Genomic DNA, 27,681 nt, shown 5'->3' on the forward strand with positions numbered 1-27,681 from the left:
TTTTATTTTTAAAAATTTAGTAGGAAAGCAAAATTTTAAAAGCCATTTTCATTCAGTCTATAATTTATTTATTTATTTATTTTTTCCGGAGTTTTCTCCCCAGATCTTCACTGTCCCAAAAGGTAGTCTCTAGCCGTATGTGGCTGTTTAAATTTAAATTTTAATTAAACTTAAATAATAATAATTCATTTGCTTTTGTACCAGCTGCATTTCAAGCGTTTAGTAGCAAGTGGCTACCATAACAGGCAGCATAAAATATAATGTTTCCATCATTGCTGTGAGTTCTGTGGATAGCTGTGCTCTAGATAACTGTAAGCTGTTCTCTTTATCACTAGAAGATCCATAAATGCTTGACTTTGTCTGCCTTGCATCTTTTGGGGATAGTAGATGTCAGGTGTGTTTCTTTACCTTGAAAGTAACTAAATATGAATGTGATCTTTTATTACTTTATGCTGAAACTTTTCAGGTAAATAGTAGAGTGTTTTAAGGGCTGCAAATGCTGCATTTATTTTTTAACACATTTATGTACATTCTAAAAGTGTTTTGTAGAGCACAACTGGTTTCACTTGATTGGCATAACCTGTGGACTAGCTATCTACAACTCCACCGTGGTTGATCTCCATTTCCCGTTGGCTCTTTACAAAAAATTACTGAACGTAAAACCTGGCTTGGAAGATTTAAAGGAACTGTCACCCACTGAAGGAAGGTACAAAGCTAAAAGATATGCAGATGGGTGTGAGGAACTGATCTAATTGCCTTTGGCACAGGGAGTAAAGGCTGAAAGTACCATATGCATAAGTTTGAGTTTATGGAACCCTCATAGTCCACTGTATGTGCTTTGCTTAAGCTATAGCCACACATCTAGTTTCTGGAAGCACTGTTTTTATCACTTTTAAGGACAGAGGAAAAAAATAAAAGAGGTTATAGCTGCCCAGAAAGACAATATCTCTGCTTCCTTATCCTAAAACAAATATTTGAACCTTTTTAAACTTGTCATAGTACAGAGAAAACAGAGGGAGTATTGAAAAAGGAGACTTTAAAACAAAAGTTTATTGGCATGTAATTCACTTACCATACAGTACCCATTTAAAGAATACAGTTCAGTGACTTTATTATATCCAGAGTTGTATGACCATTCCATAGTCACTTTTAGAATATTTTCATCACCCTACAAAAAACCAACAAAACCTGGCACTCCTTTGTCATCATCTATGAGCATCTTCATACTCCAGCTCTAGGCAACCACTAATCTACTTCCTGCCTTGTCAACTTGCTTGTTCTGGCTATTTTACAAAAATGGAATCATATAGTATGTGGTTCTGCATATATGCATACACACAGCACAATTTCAAGGTTTATCTATGTTGTAGCATGAATTTTTATTTTCATTTTAATTTCCAAATAAATCAGTTGATGGACATTTAGGTTGTTTCTATTTGGGGGCTATTATAAATAATACTGCTGTGAACTTTTGTGTACAAGTTTTTGTATAGACATAAGTTTTCATTACTATTGGTATATACTAGGAATGGAATTTTTGGTTCATAGTTCTATATTTAGCCTTTTGAAAAATTATCAGACTATTTTACAAAATAGTGAGGCCATGCTCTTATGTCATTTTCTTTCTGAATCTTAAAGCCCCCTGTATTCTTGAGTTTCTCTACATTGATTCTTTTGGTACCAGGTTTTGAACCTAGGGGTGCTTAATCACTGAGCAACATCCCCAGCCGTTTTAATATTTTATTTAGGGACAGAGTCTTGCTGAATTGCTTAGGGCCTCGCTAAATTGCTGAGGCTGGCTTTGAACTCAGATCCTCCTGTCTCAGTCTCTCAAACTGCAGGGATTACAGGTGTGTGCCACCATGCCTAGCTCTATATTGATTTTTAGTCAACATAAGATCAAGTACATAAAAAGACAGCTTTAGCAGGGAGAGAACATCATCTTTTATGGCAAAAGGAAGGTGGTCTTTAAGGTAAAAATGAGACTGTTAACATCTCTGGTACAAACACCAGAATTGAGAAACCATCAAGGGTAGGAGGGGTTGGAACACTTAGAAAGAGAAAATTTAGAAGGAATTAAAAAAAAAAAGGCAGAGAAGAACCAGGCAGTGTTAATTTTTTGATTACTAAAAGAGAAGGCTGGAGAATGACAGAAGTGTGTGCTATTTGCTTTGCCAGATTGGCTGAGAATTATATATTTTAAGTAATGATTTTGGCTGGTTAACCTGGTAACAGATTTAAATTCCACATTAGGAATTTTCATTCTGGGAAACTCTTGATGGAATTGCAAGAGAGAAGCTTACTAAAGAAGAAAGTGTGAATGAGGTCTAGTTTTAAGAATGTATTCCCTTGGGAGTTGGGATATGATTACTATTGATATAAACACATTCTTCTTTTAAGAGTACATTTTTTTTTCTTGCCAGAGATGGTAGTGCACTTCTGTAATCCCAGAAATTCAGGAGGCTAAGGCAGGAGGATGGCAAGTTTGAGACCAGCCTGAGCAACTTAATGAAACCTTGTCTCAAAATAAAAATTAAAAGGGGGTTAAGGTTGTGGCTCAATGGTAGAGTGCTTGTCTCGAATGCATGAGGCACTGTGTTTGATCCTCAGCACCACATAAATAAATCAAATAAAGGTATTGTACACATCTACAACCAAAATTTTAAAAAATATATTAAAAGGGCTGGGGATGTAGCTTAGTTCTAAAATGCCTCTGGGTTCAATCCCCAGTACTACCAAAAAAAAAAAAAAAAGGTACATTTCTTCAGTGTTCATTAGTGTTACAGATAATAAAGTGTCTTTATGATATAGTGCCTATTGCATTAATAAGCCATTAAGTGGTGCCAACCATAATGCCAAAAACTATAAATCTGAATGGTAAAGTCCCCAAAGTCCAAAATTCTGAAAATTTCAGTCCTCGAAGATTGAAATCCTGAAAACCACAATTCCTGTTGAGGCCAAAAAAAGAGAAAGAAAGCCATATAACAGGGATGGGTAGAAATCTAGATTCTGGAATATAATTAGTGCATTTACTTTCTCTCTCCTACTGGAGATTGAATCCGGTGCCTTGTGCATGTTAGGCAAGCATTCTATCATTGAGCTACATTACTTGTATTAGGCATAATGAATGCCTAGGAACCTGGTAAAGGTGTGTCTGTGAAGGTGTTTCCAGAGATCAATGTGTGTCTGAGTGGATGAGGTGGAAAAGATATGCCCTCAGTGTGGGTGGGCATTGGCCAAGCCAGCCACTGGTAGGGATGGGCCCTGGAGAGAACAGGTACTGAGAGCCAACTGTTCTGAGATGGGACAGTAGAACTGTAGGCTCACTGGCCTCTGGACTCTAGGACCTATACCTGCAGCCCTCAGGCTTTTTTACTCCCCCCCCCCTCCACTATTTTAAGTTGTCAGCATGATTTTCTTTACAATTCTCTATGCTTATGTATATTTCATCATTGCCTAATTTCCAATACTGTATGTATAAATCATGCAGAGACTTCGAGAGTCTATTCATTTTATGCAATTTTTGGTAAATTGGACTCCATGAAAGTATATTATCACAACATTGACATTGTGTTAGCATTCTGCATGTACATAAAAAATCTTGAAATTTCCTCAGTAAATGAAGAGATCTCCTTTTTGTTCACCCGCATTTGTAAATTTCTCAAGGTTTTAGTTCTTTGGGTTGCTGTAAATGCAGTGATGACCCATTGCAGTTTTTGATCCATCTCCTCAAAAGACTTGGGTTTTCTGTTACCATAGTTTAAATGGCTGCAGCTAAAAAGCTGGATGCTCATAATTACCAATCATAGTAATCTGTTTATATACGTCATTTTTTATCTATATCTTTATAAATGTTTTGTTTTCTTGTAACTATAATACTTATACAAATTTTTTTTGTTTATTTGAGTGCTTGCAAAAATATGAGCATTATTGCCAATTTTTTTGTGTGTGTCTGTAAAGTGTGCTGTTTTTGTTTCTCAAACAAAAAAGTGTAAATAAATATCTTAGATTTTGGAGTTTGTAGTTCAGTGGTAGAACACTTGCCTAGCATCCATGAGGCCCTGGTTTCTATCCCCAGCACCACAATCAATCAAATTGTCTTTTTAAAAATGTGTGTGTAAATACTTTCATTAATTTTTTTTTTTTTCCTGCAGCGCTGAGGATCAAATCCAGGGCTTGTGCATATGCTAGGCAAACATGTTTACTACTGAGCTATACCCCAGCCCTACAATTTTTAAAATTATTTTTTTCAGAATTATATTTTTTGGAATTTTAGACATTAGAGATTTTGATCTTTCAGGATTTCAGTGTTAGAGATTACAGTGTTTGGGATTGTGTCTTTTGAGATTATGGCTCATAGCCACCATTAATATTCCAAAATGGATGAGGTAAATTTCTGGCTTTTTTTTAAATGAAGGTTGGATTATTTTACTAATGCAAATGGGCAGAGGCAGTCTTTAGGACCATTTAGTATCACATCTTCATGTATATACTTCCAAGCCATACCAGGGTTAAGAGAACACAAGTATGTCATATAAAAATCCATCTGAATAATTGTCTTCAATTCATAGGTACATAGTTTTCTGTTAGTCTGAACTCGATGTTCTGTCTAGAATGTTCTTGCTTAGTTTTTCCTCACAAACATTCTGGATATATAAGTGAGTTTAAAAACTCTATTACAATTCCTGATATGCCTCTTTTTCTTTTGTTATTCTATGATTAGGAGTCTTCAAGAGCTTTTAGATTACCCTGGTGAAGATGTTGAGGAAACTTTCTGCCTCAATTTCACGGTAAGAATTCCTATACTTGGGTTGGGGCCGTAGCTCACTGACAGAGCACTTGCCTAGCACATGTGAGGCACTGGGTTCAATCTTCAACCCTACATAAAAACAAATAAAATAAAGGTATACTTTCCATCTATAACTACAAAAAAAAATTTAAAAAGAATTCCTGTATTTAGCAAATGTGGCTTAGTGACGTGGTACATGCCTGCAATACCAGTGACTCAGGAGTCTGAGGCAGGAGGATCACAAGTTCAAAGCCAGCCTCAACAACTTCGCAGGACCCTAGGCAATTTAGCAAGATTCTGTCTCAATATAAAAATGTTTTTAAAAGGACTGGAGATGTGGTTCAGTGGTTAAGTGCCCCTGGGTTCAACCACCCAGTACAAACAAAAAACAACAACAACAAAAATTATGTCTCTCTTTCATCATGCTTAAAAGTCATAGTTAACATTAGTTCCTCTCCAAATTAAACAACAAAGTTAGATTTCCCTGAATCAAATTATTTTACTCATAGTATCTTGTGTTATAGGAGTTCAGTAAGTATGTTGGATAAAGGGTTAATCTGTCCACTTAGGAAAATTATAAAAGCATTAATTCTCTTTACTTCAGACACATCCAATGTTTTTCTTTTCTAGAGTTCATGCGATTTTCTTATAGATTACATTTATTGTCAACTCTGTAACTTAAAAATTGTTTTTAAAGGTGCTGACACTTTCTGACTCGTATTCTTAATCCTCTCCTGTGAATTTTCTGAGATAATAGCCACTAAGTTAAAGTTGTTCTGAAGGCGTGTCTCAGTAATTTGGGTTCTAGAAAGGTAAGAGGTAAACAGAATTGAAGCATGTCTTTTCTGCCTTAAATGTAGATCTGCCGAGAAAGCTATGGAGTAATTGAACAGAAGAAGCTGATACCTGGGGGAGACAAAGTGACTGTGTGCAAGGATAACAGGTTAGTCCTGACCTCAGACCAAAAACATGGCTGTTTTATTTTTCTGCAGTTTGACTTTTAGTTAAAAATTATGTTTTAATCCCTTTGCAGAAGAGATAAGGGTGATAGAACAAGAGTTTGCAGATTATGGTGAATTTTTAATAGCAAAGCAGACACCAGACCTGGATTTAGGGAATGACTGTTTAGTTCTAGATCTAAACCTTATTAACTTTGACCCTGAGCAAGTCATGTGAACTGTTTTCTCTTTCATCTATAAAATGGGAATTATAATATTTGTCCTGTCTATCTCATGGAATAGTTGTGAGAATAAAGGGAGATAGTTTACAGAAAAATATTTTGGAATGAATGAACTCCCAGTATCTATCCCAGGGTTTCTAGGATTTAACAAAGTACTTGATACAAAAATGTGTTGAAAAAGTAAATGTCATAAAAATTTGGGGATATAGAGGAAAAATCAACTCAAACTGTTTTATCCCATTATATTTTCACAACAAGTTACTTTTGTGATCCTAAAAAGTATGAGAGTTTTTCCCCTTACCAGTTAGCAAGCAGCTAATTCTGCATCAGATACCAGCTATGTGTCCTGTATTTCAATTGAATTCTGACACTTTCTACCTGGAGATATTGTTAGATCCCATAGGTTAAGGGCTCATTCCCCAAAGCAGCTCTCTGGTCCCCACTTGAGAAGGCAGTCACAAGCCCCCTCTAGTTTTATCTGTGCTTCTGACTCACTGCTTTATAAATCAGAGTTCCACAACCCCCTTCTTGGGTTTGATGAATTTGTTTAAGCAGCTCATAGAGCTCAGAGAAATAGTTATGTCTACTGGTTTATTATAAAGAATATTACAAAGAATGGTGATGCATAGTGTGAGTTATGGGAAAAGTGAACTTCCATGCCCTCTCTGTGTTATCTTCCAGTAAGCGCCACATTTTTAGCTATCTGGAAGCTCTCTGAACCTTGTCCTTTTAGATTTTTTAGAGACTACTTCACGTATATAATGCTGATAGACTGGGTAGGAAACTGAGCAAGGCCTGTCTGTTCAGATTTTTCTTGGCCTGTCTGCAGCATTCCATCCTCCCAGTTAGGAACAGAACCCCTTATACATAGGGATATTAACATGTACTATCAAACAAGGTAGGTCAGAGAAAAGCAGCAAATATTCGAGTTTTTATGATCTGCCTTAAGGAACTAGAATTTGTAAACAAAACCCAAAGTGTGTATTTATCATATCACAAAGTACTTACTTATTACTGTTATCCTTCTAGTGGAGAATGTATAATATAGGTTTTAAATTTAGTTATTTTTTGCCTCATGAAAATTCAGGATTGATATTTTCAGGATGATTCACAGTCTGAGTTATCTCTTTAGAGGGATAACTTAGAGGGATAAGTTACTCAATTTTGTTTACTTTTGTATTAAACCAGTTATCTGCATACACATTAATTAATTCACTTTATAAACATTTGAGAGCCTATTGTGTGCCTGGTATGTTGCTGAATATTGGAGATGAGTAACTTCTGTCCTTGAGAAGCTCAAGATGAGATGGGAAGGGTGGATGTACATGAATGATTATGATGGATTATGATATGTGTGACAGGATTTATAGGTCAAGTGCCATGGAACTAAGGTGAGAGGCTATAATGTTTTTACTCGATGTCAAAGGATTCAAGTGTGAGGAATAATTTTAGGCACAGGGAATAACATGAGTCAGGACTCTTAAGGTCAACACATGATAAAGATTGTTCAGTCCTTGTGGTGTGTGGGATAAGACTTGGATGGATGATGGTTGTGATAGTGTCAGAGTGAAGGTTATCAGGAGGTTGGATGGGACTGGATTGGGTTTATATGTTTTAGAAAGATAACTTTAGTGGCCATATGGACATAGAAAAATAACTTTAGCTATATGGAGATAGACCATGTGCATGGAAGCCCATAGGAGGCTCTTAAGGTAATTGAGGTAAAGAATGGACATAGTAGAAATATGAAGTTGGATATATAATCAACAGGCAAGTGTCTGATTATACATTGATTGTACAAATGAGGCATGTTTTGATAACAATTACGAGGTTTCTAATTTGGACAACTTACTAATAGAGAACAGACTGTAAAGCAGGTTTGAGGGGGGAAAAGTTCCATTTAGAATATGTTGCTTTTGATATATCGGCTTGATACCAAGGTGATTATACTTAAAACTGAAAGCATATATGTATTTTAAGAAAGAAGTCTTATATGATTATTTTGTTTAGTTACTTACACCATTCCCAATCACCAGTGAATTTGAGGTCATTTACAATGAGAACCACAAAGAAAGAGGCCATGAAGGGCTGGGGTTGTGGCTCAGCGGTAGAGTGCTTGCCTGACACAGGCAAGGCCCTGGGTTCGATCCTCAGCACCACATAATAAATAAATAAAGAAAGAAGATCAAGGTATTAAAAAATTTTTTTAAAAAAAGAAGCGGTGAAGCAAAATAAATAAAAAAACAAGGACAAAGAAAATGTGCATTCTCAAATGAGCTGTACAATTAGAATAAAATACAGACCCTTTAGTTGAGAATTTGAGCATTATAGGCATACAGGGCTGAGGTAATACTTCCTGGCTTAGAAAAAAAAGCATGTGGGGGAGGATGGGTGTATGAAAGAATGTCAGTCTCCAACAGGAAGGGCTATGAGTGAGGAAGCCTTTACAGGGGAAAGCAAAAGATCATTTAAACTGTGACGCAAGTACAGAAACTGGATTCTATTTGTAAGCATGTTAGGGAATTATTTTTTTAATTTCTAACACTGATCTTTAGTTGGCATCTTACTCTAAATAATTGCGAGGATATAATTAGAAATCCTATAATATTCACTGTATCCATATTTACTCTTGAGTCTTGGTTTCCTTCCATAACTCTTTCCTTTTGAAAATAGAAATGATAGAAGAATGGGTAGACTTCTTTAAAAATAACTAGAAGCTAGTGCAGATTCACTATCCTGTACCTGAAATGCTTCAGATCAGAAGTTTCAGATTTCTAAGTTTTCAGATTTTAGACTATTTGCAGGCACTTTACCAGCAGAGCTACCTAATCCACAAATCTAAAATCTGAAACTTTTTGAACATCATGTTATACTCAAAGTTCCAGATTTTGGAGTATTTGGGTTTCAGGTTTCTAGGTTAAGGGTGCTCAGCTTGTATGACCTAATGTAACTTTAGTAACCATTTTTGTCCTGTAAACCTTCTAGACTATCCAGGAAGCCTTGGCTTTGTGGCAGGGGTGGGGGGGGTGGAGTGTGAGCAATTGTACCAGTTTAGTGAGATGATAAAGAAGCTACCGGACATCCAACAAAAATGGCTTCAGATGATGAAATTATGTTGGTTCTGGAGACCCTAATGTAGAGGCTTGTCTCAATTAGATTTTGCAATAAAAATCTTTATTTGATAAGAATTTCTTAGAGCTAAAAGCAGTTTTCTTTACATATGTAACACTGGTAGTTTTTAGAATAGCAAGTACTTTATTTTCAGTTCTTTATTTTCTTAATAAGAACAAGCCCATTATCCCATATAGTCTGAAAATGTTTTTAGAATGAGAAAATATATGGCGGATTTATGAAATGGCTATGTTGGTTTAGATTATTTCTTTTCCTAATTTTGGTGATTGCATTATAGCATATGTACCAGGTACATATGTAGATATGTAGTCGTGTGCCACATAATGACATTTATTTCAATGACTGATTGAATATACAAAAGATTATAATAGACTGACAGATTTCTATCACCTTGTGATATTGCAGCTGTCATAATGTCATAGTACAGCACATTACTCACACATTTGTGGAGATGCAGTGTACGAGAAGCTTGCTGTGCTGCTGCCAGCCATATACAATTACATATGAAACATAATATGCAAATAATAAACAAGTATGTCATGGGTTTGTATATTGCTATAATTTTATCATTATTTTATACAGGCTCCTACTTACAAAAAAAAGGTTTACTGTAAAAGAGTATGCCACGTTACACTTGCAGCAGCTTCAGGCATTTCATGTTTACCATGTCTCTTGATTGTATCAAGAGGTCATGTCAAATGACTGTCTTGGCTTGTGTGAGAATACTTTGATATTCGCTCAACAATGTGCCCATCTGGTGCATTATGTTGAGCATCTCCCTGTCATTAAGCAGAGTGTGGCCTACAGCCTCAGTCTTGCAAAGGATGTGTTAGCTTTTGCATCAGCTTTTAGAAAAGATAACATGTATATCATTTGAAAGATTCTAACAATGGGATATGCAAACAGTCTGAAGAAGCGAACACTGAGAATGTCTTCCTACTCTGGTGAGTCAGTGTGCGCTGTGACAGTGCACTGGGTGGGGAAGAGAGTGAACTAGTGCAGGTATAGGCAATTTGTGACATAGTCTGTAATTGAGATATTTCTTGGGTCTTATAATTCCTGTTTGTATCTTTACCATGTTATTTCTCTTAGCTTACTTTTGTCTGTTATTTTTGCTATGTTTTGTCTTTCTGAGTTTTTCCTCTTGTCTCTGCTTCTCTCTCTTTTCCTGTCACTCTCAATGTCTCTCTCCTTATTCAACAGACATTTCTTTGAATCAACAGTTGAATTGACTCAACAGTTGGAAGACAAACTATGCAGGAATACTGAAATATAACAGTTTATTTAGGGTGATAATCTCGTTTCATGCAACCATAAATGGAACATGAAGACTAAATTGAGTGGTCAAATCTGAAGGCGTTCAGAGAATTCAACTTGAACAGATGCAACTAGGAGAACAGATTGGGGATAGAGCTAGGTTTAGAAGCCTACTAAGATTTGAATGCTAGAAAGTAGAGAAATGGACATAAAAATGAAAGCTTTGTAAAGTGATGCATAAATCTGGGTTGCTATTTTAGGCAGAGAACAGTAAGTTAGAGATAGGTGTTGGGCAGGAACTTTACTGGCAAAAGCTTTATTTGAACAACTGACATTGGCTTAGCTGCAGGATTAGATTACAGAAGATTGATAAAGAAATGAGACTTCATTCAGCAGATAATAAGAAGCCACCATTATTTGCTAAGTTTAGGTGTTACACTATAAAACCTTGTTCATGGATCTGTTTTTCAATCTCCACTATTGCTGGCCTAAGTGTGGTCACGGACATTGCTCAACTCTGCTTTCACTTACTCTGAGAATTTAATTTTTTTTTTTTTTATTTGGTGCTGGGGGTTGAACCCAGGGGTTTGCACATGCTAGGCAATTTTTTTTGTTTTGTTTTGTTTTAAATTCAATGGAATTAATGATCACTGGCCCAGAATGTTATTTATTTAAAAGGCATGCTGATTTTCTTTTCTATCCCTTTTCAGTTGTATGACTTTAGAACTGCTCTTACAGAGCATCTATGATAAAGATGTTCTGCTAACACATATGTTATTTTAAGGATAATACATAAATAATACATATTTTAATTTAAAAATTATACATAAATCAAAAAGTACTTTTAAGGCAACAGAAAGAAAAATAAGCTCAGTTTAACCTCTTGTACTCTCACAACACAGATTACTTATGTGACCCCAAAAGGTGTGGGGTTTTTGTCTCACTAGTAAGCAAGCAAGCAAACAATGAATTCTGCAGCAGATACCAGCTGAGCACTCTGTAATCCAAGGAGAGAGTGTCAGATCCCACAAGTTGGGGGGCTTCTCTGTCAGGTGCCAGTTGCAAGCCCCAGATTGTTTTACTTGTACCCCTGACTGACTAGCTTATAAGTCAAGGTTCCTACAACCTCCTACTTGGGTTCGATTAATTTACTTGAGCAAGTCATAGAACTCAGAGAAACACATATGCACATTTACTGATTTATTATAAAGGATGTTAGAAGGGATATAAATGAAGAGATGCATAGGATGAGGTGTGAGACACAGTGTGGAGCTCCCATGTGTTCAACTGTCCAGAAGTTCTCTGAACCCTGTCCTTTTGAGTTTTGATGGAGACTTCATTTATTTTATTTATTTATTTTTATATGGTGCTGAGGACTGAACCTAGTGCCTTGCATATGCTAGGCGAGCACTCTTCTGCTGAGCCACAACCCTAGCCCTAAGACTTCATTATATAAGTATGACTGAAGCATGGTCAACCACGTAGAAATGTGATTGGATAAAAAGGGTATGATTTCATGCCAAGAGACTGAGTAGGGAAATCCAGCAAGGCCCATCTTCTTGCCTGTCTGAGCAATATTCCCTTCTTCCAGGAATGGGGTAGGACCCTTTCTGGAATCAGGGTCTTATGATTTACTACTAGATGAGTCAGAGAATTTTTTCTTTCTTTTTTTTGTTTTTGAGGCAGGGTCTCCCTATGTTGTCACGGTGGTCTCAACTCTTGAACTCAAGTGATCTTCTTACTTTAGCACTGTGATTATAAATTTGCCGCATCGTGGCCATGTTTGTTTCTTTCTTTGTATGAACCTGCCTTGGGAGACAGAAATAATTTCTTAGATGGAAAAAGGACAGGGAAAGGACTGTGACTGTGGCTCAGTGGTAGAGTGCTTGCCTTGCACTTGTGAGGCACTGGGTTCAATCCTCAGCACCACATAAAAATAAATAAATAAAATTTATTTTTGTTTCCATTAAAAGGGGGGGGGGGCGCAGGGGAAGGCCAGAGAGAGATTTTTTTTTGTTCTAAGGCTTGCTTCTACAGACTAAAGCACTATAACATTGTGGTCTTTAACCTTTTTTCTCTAAAACTATTCTGAAGCTGTGGCAGAACCAAGGACAAAAAAGAAAAAATCTTTTAATCTTATTATACTAGTTATTTAGAAAATATCTAGGGCTATGAGCACTATATAGTGACTATGAGCCAAAACCAAAATATATATAAGATCACAAAAAGGAGCCCATATTATTTATCTTGTATTAGAAAACTCCATATTTTTTTGTTACTGACTTACTAAGTAATAGTTTTCGAAAGTTTTTAAAGTCTTTGTACAATAAAATATGTGGTTATGTTACATATTGCCAAGCAAAATAGGGATTCCCGATACACTATATTTGAGATTAACATATGTAACCACTTCTGTGTTAGGTAGAAATTTAAGTTCTGGCTTTTCAGGGTCACTAGCACTCACTAAGCACACAGTGAGCTCATCCATACTGTGTTAGTCACTGTTTACTTGTTTCTGTGTCACTTGGTGACAGATCCTGTTGCTTTCAGTAATCTGTTTATCCTAGTCCAGATTGCTGTAACAAAGTACCATAGATGGGGTGGTTTATAAACAACAGAAATGTGTTTCTCATGGTTTTGGAGGCTGAAAGTCCTAAATCATGGTGTCAACATTGGTTACATTCTAGTGAGGGTCCTCTTCGAAGGCCAACTACTTATATTCTTGAATGGTGGAGGGCAGTGAGGGAACACAAGCTCTCATGGCTCCTATAAACAGTCCCCTTCAGGAGGGCTCACCCTCATGACTTTATCTGATCCACTTTACCTTCCATAGGTTCCACTTTCTTACTAACATCTCATTGGAAGGCAGTGTTTCAACATATGAATTTGGGAGTGGGGGCCACAAACATTCAGCCCATAATACTGTTGAGCATCTTCCAAGAATCTAATATGGTTACTGCCATACTACTTAATTCAGCTGTTTTCATTAGTGGCAGCCAGAAGAAAAGACATTTGATTTTTATCCCCATTTCATTTTAAGCTGCACAAAACACATCTTATCAGCAAAGTACCTTGAGATCCTGGTAAGAAGGTTTATGAAGTGATAAAAGATTAATCGTTATAGCTGCATTCCTTTGCTTGCTATATGCCATAATCTTGTCACCAGGGGTCCTGTATGATATTAATAAGATAAGAAATGAAAAAACTATAGGAATAATATCCGTTGGATTTTTAATTTAGGCATCTGGGTACACAGATATTATTGACATTGAAGCTGTTTTCATTAACAGTAAGATATTTGCTGTCATGGCTGCCTTGGAGGGCAATGCCGGAGGAATACCAATTGTGGATCCATAATTTATTTCATTCTATTTGGTCTTAAAATTGCTTTCTATCCTTGGACAAGAACTACACAGTCAAATGAGTTATAGACAGCTGGGTAAAGGAATATCTGTGGTTGATGCTGGTATCTGCATCATAGCTAAATCTTGCCACTGCTGTCGTCACATCTGGATAATACTATATCACATGACTACTCATGTTTAAGTATTTATCATATGCTATATTGGTGTTATTACCACTAATTAAAAACTCACATATTGTTATAGATCCCCCCAAATTTACTTTGATTTGATGTGATTAAATTAATCACAATTGCTGTCCTTCTGTATGTTCCCCTGTATAAGGGAAATGGGGGAAGAGCGACAATAAATAGTAAAAGGACTAAACACTGAGAAATGCTAGACTTAGTAAGGTAAATGCTCCAAAGGGTACCTGTGAATAAAACTTAACGCATGACAAACACTTCTTTCTCCTTAAGATCTGGGGCTGTAGCTCAGGGGTGGAGCACTTGCCTAGCCTGTGTGAGGCGCTAGGTTCGATCATCAGCACCCCATAAAAATAAATGAATAAAATAAAGTTATTGTGTCCATCTATAACTAAAAATATTTTTTAAAAATCTATTGAGGTTAAAATTCTGATTAACTTCAGTTAACCTCTCATGAATAGTATATGAAAGATGCAGTCTTTAAAGTCTGCATTACATTTGTACTGGATTGTTACAGGAATAGCAGATAATTAAGATGCCAGGAACACTTCCTTAGTGCTTACCATGTGTCAGGCACTATTCTAAGTGTTTAACAGGTAAGCCTCCCCACTTCACAGATGAGGAAACTGAGGCACAAAGAGGCATTGGTTACTTGGTCAGGGTTACACAGTGGGAAGTCCAGGATTCAAAACCAGCTGTTCAGCTTAGTGAGCATCGGTGTACTACAACTGAGAGCCTGAGGCTGGGGCTCCAGAGTTCCTGTATCCTTCTCCCCCGGGAAGAAAAATTATTGTAAAGAGTTTGCTGTTTTACCAAGTAGGCTATGTAATGTTTTGAAAACAAGGTTGGCTTAGTTAAAACATACTGTATGTGTATGAAATTGAATGTCTGAATTTTTAAACAGGTATAGGGACAGTGCTTATATAGTATTAAAATGTTACAAAATATTTATGGACATCTTAATAATAGTTGTACAGTCTGCTGTGTTAATGTGTTATTTTATTTGGATATTTGGCTTGTATGTTTTTTTATTTCCCTTTTTTCTCTTTTATGTGTAAAGGTGTTCTTTTTTTTTCTTTGAAAATTTTTTTTAATAAGATTCCAAGGATGAAATAAAATGTATAGCATTTTGAATGTGTTGACAGATATTTTTGCTAAATTGATTTTGCTAATGAATTGTACCTTTTTATACATCATCAGTGTATGAAATTATCCATGTCACTAAAACCTTATATTGTGGTATTCTTTTTTACCAAAAAATAGATAAATTCAATTTCATTAATTTTTTTATACATAGGATACTTTACATATTCTGCACAACATTGATCCCTTTTTCTGGTATGTCTATTTCTAAAATATTTTTTTAAACAAATAAGAGGTGGTATCCATGCAACATCATTCAATGTGCAAAATGCCCCTGAGTTTTTTCTTTAAAATGGCTAATTTTATATTAAGTGGATTTCACCTTAATAAAAGAAGAAAAAAGAAAAAAGCATTTGTGTCGTGTGTGTCTAATGCAGATGTATCTGTGTATGAAACTCGCAAGCAGAGAGAGCTGCTGTGCTCTGCTTGCACAGTAAGCATCCGAGTGCTGCAGTTTTACATGTAATGCATGCTGTCCTTCTTTCTGCTGTTTTGTGCTTTGTTGACTAAGTTTGGCCTAAAATGGGTTAAAAATGGTTTATTGATTGATAGTATTTGATTGGCTTTGAAGGGAGGGTTATCTTGCTAGCTGTTAACTTGCAGGTTTTATGACTGACTGACAAACTATCAAATAAGTACTCCAGGATCAGCCGAGTTAGGAAATGGTGGAAACATTATGCATTAAGAACTGTATCATAAACATCCCCGTATCCTTGAAGGAGTGAAAACCCAAGAGCTAAAGCCTTATAAAAGAAAGACTGCTGATCAGAGCACACCCTGGGGAACTTGTGTCTCAAGAGCTTGCTAGAGCCCTGTTTCTCCTAGTGCTGCCGCCATATAGGAATGCATCTTTCCATTTCAGTGTCTTATTTCCTCCTTTTAAAGTAACCTACTTATATCCTTTATATATTTTTATAAAACACCTCATTTTCCTATGGTTCATATGAAGTATTACATTGACTATTAGCTCTTTTTGAGCCCATTGAAATATAATTATAGATTTGAATATAAATCACATTGAATATAATTATAGATTTTATTCCCAGTTTGTTATTTGCATTTGAAAATGTTGAGTATATGTATAATTTTTTATAATTTCCTAATTTATGTGTTGTCCTTTTGATTTTATGCCACGCTTAGACTTTACATGTCCAGTAATTGATAAATATTTTGCGTATTTTCTTCAATTAAAATTTTTTTGTCCACTAAAGTCTATATTACTAAGTTTTCTTAGCTAGATTCTAATGAGTAAGCATGAGGGGTATATGTTAATAAATTCCACATCAAGTTTGAGCTTTGATGGATTGTGACAAATTAAAGGTTAATTTGAGAAGAATTAACATATATTTTTTATTTCTATCTTACAATTCAAAGGCCTATGTTACATTTGTGAAGGCCAAAGTTTATTCTTTTCACATAGGTTATATATAATTTTTTTATCAGAAGTTGATATAAATATTTTTTGTCTTGCTATTTCTACTGTGAAATCCTTTTCCATATATTTTGATTATTTTAGTAAAAATTTTTCTTTGTTATCTGATAGCCAGATCAGTTATCAGACGATTATCTAATAGTTTTTCAGCTGATTCTCTGGGTTTTCTTTATATAAATAATCATATGCCTGCAAATTTTTTTTCCCATTATTAGTATTTGAATCATTTTTCATCTAATAGTTTTTCAGCTGAATGGGTTTTCTTTATACAAATACTCATATGTCTGCCAAGTTTCTTTTCCCTAGTAAGTAGATCCTTTATTAGTATTTTAATCAATTTTGCTTTTTACTGGATCTATAAAAATATTAAATGAGAATCTCTCATCTAGAGATAAGAAATGAATATTTTATTAGTTTTTTCTTTGCTTTGTTAAAATAATCATGATTTAAGATAATCATGACTTATGTAATGTTATTTTAATTTTCTTTTAAATTAAAAGAAAATTTTTAATTTCTGGCTATCGGGAAGATTAGCATTACCCTAGGTGTCTGTACTCACTGTTGTCATTAGCAACAGGTCAGAGCTGCCTTCCATTTCCTACAAAAACAGTCAGCTTTTGCTTCTGCGTAATTTTAACCCTTAAGAAATGGAAGAGATTGGCATCTGATTTTTAAAAATTTTTTTGGAGCCTAGTTGTTTGTTTTGTTTTTTTCTTTATTTGGAATGTCCAAACATAAAGTTGAAGATAACCATTTTTGTATATTCATAATGTCATGTTAAAGTCTTTTATTCTTAGAGGAAATCAAAACCTGATTTTATGTTGAAGAAATCAAGTTTATTGAATTTTCTGTATTTCTGAATTAAATGGCAAATTCTTTTCTGATAATAAATAATAAGTAGGGATATAATGATGGCTGTGTTATCCCCTTTTGTAATGGGAGGGTTAAATTTTTCTGTAACCATATTGATAATAGCTGAAAATTATCCAGCATTTACTGTTCTATAGGGTTAATGTGTATTAACTCATAAGGGACCATTCCCTTTTATAGATGAGAATATACGCAGTAAGAATACCAAGTCCTTTTTTTTTTGAAAATACTGTTTTATTAACACCACAGTGGTAAACAACTTTATGCTTATGGTTTTTTGTAGATCACTGACTGACACATAATTCAAAACCCACAAAGAAGCTAAGAGTCTTTACATTAAATGTGTTCTTTCCTCAAAATCCTTTCTGTATGCCAGTCTATCCTCAAGCAGTAAAATTTGATTATGCACCATTTTATATTTAATATGTCACATTTAAATAGCAAAATAATGAAGGCACAGCTAATACAAGCAAACTTAAACCCTTTCTACTTCTGAGCTGGGGATGGGGGCACACACTTGGATTGGTTCTTCAAGTATATATTTTTTTCCCAAACATTAGCTTCAGTGAGGAGTTCTGATGATTTTCACAGCTACACCCTAAAAGCTACATGACAAAGACTTCACAAGGATCAAACTACATAACACTGGGTACACATGCTTTACAGAATTTGCTACATTCTACATCTCTTCAAGTAAATTAATATTTCTACAATTCTAGGTAAAGTGACTTAAAACATTTAGGGTAATTTTTACGGCTTTGTAAAGACACTACCAAGAAAACACTTAAACATGAAACTGTAACTAATGAATACGTATGTTGACAATATTATACATGTTATACACTCTCCTTCTTGAAACCATGTTTTGCTCTAGATTCAAATATTCAGAACATTTTTTCAGAAATTGAAATGGCAGTTTTCCTGGCCTCATTAGCAACAGTCTCATGATCTCCATCGCAGGCTTCCTCCACACAGTCTCTCACCGTCTCTCCTCTGACGTGGTAAAGCTGATGTCGGGGTTGCAAAAGCAAAGTCTTAAAAGATGACGTCTTTCTCGGGTTCGCTTTCTCTGCATTGGGAAATGTAAGGACTAAAGAAGAATTAGCATGGAGAATGCAGTACAGTTTGGCTTGGGTTGTTCCATGGGTAGGGTAATGGTCGCGTTATGAATGAATTTCAAGTGACGTACTTTCTTTTACATCTGCTGACACCCATTGCAGCCTCAATCCCAGTCCTCACAGATCATGAAAAAACCATTTTAAGCCTAATTTGGTATTCTTCGACATCTTTTGATACCTTTGTTGTGTTCAAAATGAAAGTCAAATTTGAAATGGGCTGACCAGAATCGAATTGCTTCAATTTAAATTATTTTAGGAATGTCAGAATAGATTCACATTGTATTTTTGGTCAAAAACCTGAGCCTTTTACAGTCCACCAATATTTAAAAGAAAAAAAAAATGGATTGTTGTTTACGGCGACTTTCTCCTGGTGATCTCTGCCCCCTCTTATTTCTTGGCGTCATCGGGCATCTCGGCATGGTGACGGTCATCTCTCACCCGCGCGGCCGCCCCCGCGGCTGCCGCAGCCTCCTCCTCCTCCTCCTCCTCGCCCTCCTCCTCCTCTTCCTCGTATTCCTCCTCCTCCTCTTCCTCCCCCTCCAGGGTCCATGCACAGCCCTCCATCTCTCCGGTGAGCTCCTGGATCTTGGCGAGTAGGGGCTTATAGATGTCATTATACTTTTTCTCCAGAGCCTGAAATTCCTTATCAAATTTGGCCTCAATCTTATCGCATCGCTTCTGCAGCTTTTTGAGCGCCAGGACGCGGCATTTCACCGAATTAGGCAGGCTCTCAATAAAGTCATTTTTAGGCTTTGGAGCATTCTCTGCGGGGGTCTGGGGCTCCTCAGCCATCTGAGCAGCCGCGCTGTCACTGTGGCCAGCGGCGCTGTCAGAATCTCCACCCTGCGCACCGCCTTCCGCCATTACCTCCTCAGTTGCCTCGGCTGCCGCCGCTGCCGCCGCCGCTGCCGCCTGGCTGGGCTCCGCAGGTCCCTGGTTCTCGGAGTCGGCCATGATACCGGAGTTGCCGCAGAGGTCTAGGCTGGCTCCCGCAGAGACGCGTGTGCACCCGAGCTGGTCCAGAGAGAGCTTGTGGATGGGATGCGGCAAGCGCGGGTGACGAGTGCCGCGGTGGTGACGTCGGCTGCAGCCCCGCCCTTTTAAATCGCGGCACTTGACTGGTTCCTCGCTATCAGCTGATGGTTGTGCGCTCATACTGCACCAGATTCCTCCTGTTGCTACCCTACCATCTCCTCGGCCTTCAAAACCCTCCGATTGGACACCCAGCTCCCAGTTACGCAGATCCCTGCCCCCTACTCTCTGCAGAGCTGGACTGCAAAGGCCAGCCGATGCCTGAGGCACTTTTTCCAGGAACTGCGTTTTGCCGCATCCTGGTTTTGGCGCACTTCTTTTTCCCTATCTAGGCTCTTGGGTACATCTATCTGCCAGTACACCTGTCAGCTTTTGCATCTCCCCATTACTGGTGTTGCTCTGTCTTGGTAGTGAGTATATGCCCAGTTCCTCCCGAGGCTGCCTTGATCACGCCCTAAATCCTCTGAATTCATTTCTGGAAAGTGGAAAGCATGGGAGAGCCAGCTCCCTTCTACGTGTGGTATGTGTATGGACTATATCTCTGCATCTAGCTGCCTCCCCATCTCTCACATCTGGTAGCATTTATCCTTGTGTCAAGGTAGTCATGGGATGGATCTTGGAAGCGGTTTTGGAACTGTTTGGGTGGACATCTCAGAGCTTCCGGTATCTTGGTGGATGTTCTAGAAAGTTCCACACTATGGCCTATGGGGAGGAATAAAACTGGAGGAGAGCCAAGGAAAAATAAGACTCTCTAAAGCATGGGGCGCAGGAAGAGGACCTCCTCTTCTCTCTCTTGATTTATGTGTTTAATACTGCTGTACCTGTGTGTACACACACACAGTCATTGTCCCCAAGGCATAACACAGTTCAGCACTGCTCTGTGGGTCTTGCTGGTGGTTCGTATCTGAGAGCATTTGAAAGATCTTAAACAGCAAACTCTTATTCTCTGACAGCAAAGTGAGTAGCATTTTAATTTCTTACCCTGTTTTATTTATAACCCAAACCAGAGCTTCTTGAATAAGGATTAGCACACAAAATTTAGGCATAGTAAGCGAAGGATCCTTCCAAGCATTCTTTTTTTAAATTTTTAAAAATTTGTTTCTTTTAGATATACATGACAGTAGAGTATATTTTGACATACACACATGGAATATAACGTATTCTAATTAGGATCCCATTCTTGTGGTTGTACATGATTCCTTAGGAATGCTTTCATTGCTGTTTAAGTGCTTTTTGGACTTGCTAAAGCTTTAAGCAGTGAATTTTGAAAATCGCTTTCCATCTTTTGATTCTTGTGACTATTAAATTAGTTAATATGTAAATCACTTGGTGGTGATATGGAGCAAGCACCTGATAATGTTTTACAAAATGATTGCATTAACATGCAGAAAATGACATGTATAATAATCTTTCAGAAATGGACATTTTTTGTGCCATTTTCCAAAGTAAACATTTATAAAGGCCAATGTTATTCCCATTAGTCAATATCCTAGCTGTTTAATGTACTTGTGATTCCCACTAGCTGTGTTATTTTTTTTTCCTTCTGTTTTTGGTGCCAGGGATTGAGCCCATGGTTTTACCAGTATTAGTTGTGCTTCTGCCACTGAGCTAAACCCTTAGCCCTTATTTTACTTTCTTAATTCTGTTCCAGAAAATTTGCTTTCTCCCTGCCCTGTTACCATTTATAACAGAATTTTATTGTTAAGGCTGAAATTTCAGCCTTAGCCTTGACGGAATTTGATGTATTCATGCATTTACATTTGGTTAGCTGACGCTGTATGTATTCTGTCTCTCTGCGAGTATTGTATTTATCATCTTTGATGGCTGCAGCCATCTTGAGAATAGGAGTGATTTTTCTCCTTTTGTAGATATCAAGCTTAGAATCAGAAATACAAAATATTCTCTTAATGCATTTATCACTTAATTGACAGAAATGGGTAGGAAGAAGGCCTTCTGATTCTTTTTGTATGGAAATTGTGACAGACTTAAACAAACCAAAAAAAACAATTTTAATCAAATCTGTTGACTAACTTAACTTGTTTTAGATATTTCCTTCTCAGCAGACTTTAAGACTTGATGTTAAGCCAGGCTATTGTTTAAAAGTCTGTTTTATTGAGGTATAATTTACATGCAGTAAAATTCACCCTTTTGGAGTATGCTTTCACAAATGTAGCTATGTAAGCATGATTTATTGTTATTAAGATAGAGGACAGTGGGGCTGGGGTTGTGGCTTAGCGGTAGAGTGCTCGCCTAGCCTTGTGAGGCCCTGGGTTCCATCCTCATAAAAATAAATAAACAAAATAAAGGTATTGTGTACAACTAAAAAATAAATATTTTTTTAAAAATAAAGAGATAAAATAAAGGTATTGTGTCCAACTACAACTAAAAAATAAATGTTAAAAAAAAAGAGATGGGACAATACCATACCCCCCCCCCAACACAGTTCCCTTATAGTTCTTTCTTCACTCCTGGAACTGTTTACTGTTAATAATTCTGTTTTTTCTAGAATGTCAGAAAATGGAATCCTGTAAATTTTTGAGTTCAGCTTTTTTCACTAGCATAATGCATTGGAGATCCATCTGTATCGGCATGTACTTTAGTAACCTAATTATTTCTCATTAATCTTAATACCCTAAAATTCATTCAAAGGGTTAGTTTTGAATATTCACTGAGATAATATGTATCTAAGAACTTCTTGCAAGGATTAGTACCTGGTAAGTACTGTTAGTGGCCATTATTAAGGAAAAGAATATTTTGAGAGCAATGATAATTGATGTGTTAGAGATGAGAATTTATATGTTAATTTGCTAGGGATGCTGCAGCAAATTACTACAAACTAGGTGGTCTAAACAATAAAAATTTATTGTTTTAATAATTCTTGAGGTTAGATATCCAAAGTCAAGGTATTTTGTCCGGGTTGGTTCTTTCTGAGGGCTGTGAGGGAATGTTCTGTTCTAAGCCTTACATCTTTTCACATTCTTTTCCTCTAGGTGTGTCTCTGTATGCAGTTTTTCCTTTTTCTAAGGATACCAGTCATATCATGTTAGAGCCCTCCCTAGTAACCACATTTTAACTTGGTTATCTTTGTAAAGATCCTATCTCCCAGTAAATTCTGATTTACAGGGAGTTGGTACTTGAATATATGAATTTGCTAGAACACAAAGTTTATGATGTTCTACCCTGTAGGTCTCCAGAATTCACGTCTTCGTCCTCTTTTGTTTGTTTGTTTTGTACTGGAAATTGAACCCAGAGATGCTAAGTTGCTTAGGGCCTTGCTGAGTTTCTGAGGCTGGCTTTGAACTTGTGATTCTCCTGCTTCAGCCTCCCATGTTTCTGGGATTACAGGCATGCAACACCAGGCCTGGCTACCATGTCCTTCTTAAACACAAAATATGTTCACCCCATTCCAGTATTCTTTTAATACAGTCAACCCTGAGTCCACAATCTCTTTTGTGATGGCTGACTTTATATGCCAATTTAACTAGACCATGAGATGCCATGATATTTGGCTAATTGTTATTCTGGGTATGTCTGTGAGACAGTTTCTGGATGAAATGAACATATAAATGGGGAGATTGGGTAAAGTGATCATTTTCCCTAATATAAATGGTCTTTATCCAATCAATTTAAGGTTCAAATAGAAAAGAATTGACATCAGTGTTTTCCTGCCTTAGAACTGAAATACACCATCCATTCTCTCGGGCCTGCGGCTTGCAAACTGCAGATCTTGGGACTTGTCAGCTTCTATTGCATGAGTCACCTCCTTATAATAAATCACATACACACAGAGCCCACCTTATTGGCTCTTTTTCTCCAGAGAACCTTGAGTAATACATCATCTGAACATCATTTAAGTCGAGCATGAATCATACTCAAGGTATGATTCATCCTGCGGCAAAATTCTTCAAGAGCTTTAAACTGTGAAGCCACACAGTTTTCTGCTTCTAAAATACTGTGGTGGGACAGGCATAGGATAGACATTACCACTCTGAAGGGGTCCCAGGCTCAAAGCAAGTCTGGAACTTGGCAGGAAAAATTCAATTAGGTTTCGAGGCTTGAGAAGGCTTAAGGCTCCATCCTCCAGCTTCTAGTCCACCGGGGTGATAGACCCCCTGAAGTGGCATCACCACTCCTTCAGTCAGGCTCCTGGTGGCAGTGGCAGTCTTGATAGCCTTTGAACTATCTCTGTGGTCATTCTTCCTGTTTCTTAAAAAGAGAATACATGTTTACAGCCAGACAACTCTATTGTCCATTTCCTGCCTGTGGAATTTCAGAAATCTCAACAGCTCGCCTTCATTTTATCTTATCTCAGTCCCTTTGATCCAAGCTGGCAGTGCTTCTGCTAGTTTGAAATTCTCAATAACCTTGGTGGGATCCCACACAATTCACAGGGGCCCAGTACTTATACAAGAAGGCTCCACAGCTTTCTGTATAACAGCATCTTTATGCCTGACTTCGGCTGAGATAGTTCATTGACCTATGAGCCATATGCCTAATCTCTGAAGCAAACCATTGTTAAATCACACGGCCCTGTTTCCAGAGCATGCTATTGGTGTTAAGCTAAAAATTGTCCCAATATCCAAGTTTCTAGTTCCTTTTTGTTAGCAGTTTCCTCTTCAATTTACGTCTTTCCTCTTCTTCTTTGCTATGAGCAGCAAGGAGAAACCAGGTCTCACCTTTTAATATTTTGCTTGGAAATCTCTTCAGCTAAATATCTAACTTTATTGCTTCCAACTTCTACTTTTCACAGAACACTAGCACCCATAAGTGGGCCAAGTTCTCTGCCACTTTATAATAAGGATTGTCTTTTCTCCAGTTTCTAATAGCATATTACTTATTTTTATCAGGGACCTCACTGGAAGTACTTTCTTTTTTTTTTTTTTCTTTTTTAATGATACTTTTAATCTTTTCATTCACAGATCTACATTTAATTTGATTAGGAAATATTTGCAGAATAAAATATGAAATATGACATATATATTTCCCAAATCATAGAAAAGATCAAGAATACCTGAGTAATGAAAAAAATACCTGAGAAATTCAGGCTATAGTCAGAACAAAATTATTGTGGTAAATCAGATTATTATTCAAATTATTCCTCCTTCATTCCCCTACTTTCCTGGAAATAGTGTACTTTTCTACTCTTAGACTTTTTGTTAGTTTGTATAATTTTTTTTTAAAATTTATTTCTTACATACATAACAATAGTGGAGTGCATTATCTCACCGGAAATACTTTCAACATTGGTATTTCCAGCAGCATTCTGTCTATGACAGTATATTTTCTAGTTCAGTAAAAACTTCTTTACAACTTCCCTCTTTTTTCTTTCTCTCATCAGAATCTCCTTTGATGTCCATATTTCTAACAATAGTCTCTTTAAGGCAGTCTATTCCTTTTCTGTCAAGCTCCTCAGAACTTTTCTGTGCTCTTCCTATTACCCAATTCTAAAGCCACTTCTGAATTTTTAAGTATTTGCTATAAAGCACCCTGACATTTGTATGCTGGGGTTATCCAGAGAAACAGAACCAATAGGGTATGCATAAGTATGTGTATATACATATGCTCTTTGACTTAGAATGGGCTAGTCTTGATAAACTCATTGTAAGTTCAAAGTGCATTTAATATACGTAGCCTACCAAACATCATATCTTAGCAATACAGAACACTGTTCTGTAGACCCTCTGTTGTTGACTCTTGCAAGCCAGTGGATAACTGGGAGCTATGTGGTTTGCTGCCACTTTTTAGTTTTCTGAAGAATCTCAGTATTGTTCTCCATAATGTCTATATTAATTTATATCCCTGCAAGCAGTGTGTAAGAGTTCCTATTCCTCTACATCCTCACTAGCATTTGTTACTTTTTTAAAAAAAAATTGCTATTCTAACTAGGGTCAGATGGTATCTCATTGTAGTTTTAATTTGTGTTTACCTAATGGCAAATGATATTGAACATTTTCTCTTACGCTTATTGGCCATGTGTATTTCTTTTGAGAAGTGACTCTTGAGATAATTTGCCCATTTTTAAAGTGGATTGCTTGGGGGATTTTGTTGTTGCTGATATTAGTTTGGTTTTTGAGTTCCTTATATATTTTGGAATGTTATCCTTCTGTCAGACAGATAGCTGGCAAATATTTTCTCCCATTCTGTAGGTTGTATCTTTCACTCTGTTGATTGTTTTCTTTGCTATGAAGGAGCTTTTTAATTGGATATAATCCCATTTGTCCCCCCCCCCCATTAGTTGCCTGTGCTTTTGAGGTCCTATCCAGAAAATCATTGCCTGTACCAATGTCTCAAAATCTTTCTGCTAAGTTTTCTTGTAGTAGATTCAGGTGTTACATTTAGGTCTTTGATGCATTATTTAAAAATATTTTTATAGTTGTAAATGGACCTTTATTTTATTTATTTATATGTGGTGCTGAGAATCAAACCCAGTGCTCCACACATGCTAGGCAAGCCCTCTGCCACTCACCAACAACCCCGGCCCCATTTGATCCATCTTTGAATTGGTTTCTATATATGGTAAGAGCTAGGGGTCAAGTTTCACACTTTAACATGTAGATATGCAGTTTTCCCAGCACCATTTGTGGAAGAAGCTGTCTTTTTTCCAGTGTATGTTTTTGGTGCCTTTGCCAGGAATCAGTTGGCTATGGATGCATGGGTTTATATTTCTGGGATCTCTGTTTTGTTCAGTTGGTCTGTGTGTCTGTTTTTATGCCATTACCATGCTGTTTCTGTTTCTGTGATTCTGTAGTATGTCTTGAAATTGGGTATTGTGATGCCTCTAGATTTGTTCTTTTTGCTCAAAGTTGTTTGGCTATTTGGGCTCTTTTATGGTTCCATATGAATTTTAGGATTGTTTTTTCTAGTTCTTTGAAGAATGTCCTTGAGATGCAGTGTTAGATGCCAGTGGTACATGCCTGTAATCCCAGTGACTTGGGAGGCTGAGGCAGGAGGATTGCAAGTTCAAGACCAGTCTCAACAATTTAGCAAGGCCTTAAGCAACTTAAGTGAGACTCTGTCTCAAGAAATAAAAAGAGCTGGGGATGTAGCACAGTGGTAGAGTGTCCCTGAGTTCAACCCCCAGTATCAAAAAAAAAAAAAAAAAAAAAGATCATTGGTATTTTTGGTATTTTTGATTGGAATTGCATTGAATCTGTAGATCACTTTGGGTATTATGGACATAAGAACAATATTCTTTCAATCTACGAACATGGGTGGTTTTTAAAAATTTCTTTCATCAGAATTCTGTAATTTTCATTGTGTATATCTTTCGTGTCTTTGTTTTAAGTTTGTTCCTAGATTCTTTCTTTTCTCTTTTTTTTTTTTGGTAGCTATTTTAATAGGATTGCTTTTGTGATTTCAGCACATTTGTTATTGGTATATAGAAAAGGTACTGATTTTTGTATATTGATATTGTATTCTGCCACTTTACTGAATTGATAAGTTCTAACAGTTGTCAGTGGAGTCTTTGGGTTTGTCTACATGTAGAATCATATCAACTACAAGTAGGGGTAATATGACTTCTTCCCTATTTATAAACCTTTTATTTCTTTCCTTTTTTAAAATTTTCATTTTTGGGTACTGGGGATTAAGTCCAGGGGTGCTTTACCACTGAGCTATATCCCCAGTCTTTTTTATTTGTGACAGAGTCTAAGTTGCCAAAGCTTGTCTCAAACTTGGGATCTTTCTGCATCAGCCTCCTAAGTTGCTGAGGTTATAAGCATGCACCACTGCACCCTTTTCTCCCTTTTGCCTAATTCTCTGTTTAAATGTTCTAGGACTATATTGAACAAAGTGATGAGATAGGTACTTTTTCTTCTTCCTGATCTTAGAGGAAATACTTTCATCTTTTCCCCAGTCAGTAAGTTGTTGGCTATGGGTTTGTCATATATAGTCTTTATTAGGTTGCAGTATGATTCTTTTATACCTAACTTGTTCAGGGCATTTATCATGAAGGGATGTTGAATTTTATCAAATGCTTTTCTGTATCTGTTTAGGTGATATGATTTTTATCCTTATTTTATTGTTATGTTACATTTATTAAATATGATCACAAATGTTGAACCATTTTTGCTTCCCTGGGATAAAACCAATTGATTGTTATGAATGATTTTTTTATGTGCTGTTGAATTGAATTTGCTAGTAATTTGTTGGAATTTTTTGCATCTGTGTTGACCAGGATAT

General features: G+C 36.6%; 2 protein-coding genes across 3 annotated transcripts in view; one reads left to right on the forward strand and one right to left on the reverse strand.

Moving 5' to 3' along the window:
* Herc3 (HECT and RLD domain containing E3 ubiquitin protein ligase 3) overlaps positions 1–27,681 on the forward strand; it is a 121,487-nt gene that overhangs the window by 82,829 nt on the left and 10,977 nt on the right. For both annotated transcript variants that reach the window (XM_077803611.1, XM_026405193.2), the window contains 3 exons: positions 540–706; positions 4,724–4,790; positions 5,650–5,732. In XM_077803611.1, the coding sequence (XP_077659737.1) occupies positions 540–706; positions 4,724–4,790; positions 5,650–5,732 (317 nt within the window). The remainder of the gene's footprint in view (positions 1–539; positions 707–4,723; positions 4,791–5,649; positions 5,733–27,681) is intronic.
* Nap1l5 (nucleosome assembly protein 1 like 5) lies at positions 17,657–19,517 on the reverse strand. The gene has a single exon (XM_026405194.2). The coding sequence runs from the start codon at positions 19,420–19,422 to the stop codon at positions 18,856–18,858; it is 567 nt and encodes a 188-aa protein (XP_026260979.1). The 5' UTR covers positions 19,423–19,517; the 3' UTR covers positions 17,657–18,855.

This window comes from Urocitellus parryii, chromosome 10 (genome assembly GCF_045843805.1).
Source record: "Urocitellus parryii isolate mUroPar1 chromosome 10, mUroPar1.hap1, whole genome shotgun sequence".
NCBI lineage: Eukaryota > Metazoa > Chordata > Mammalia > Rodentia > Sciuridae > Urocitellus > Urocitellus parryii.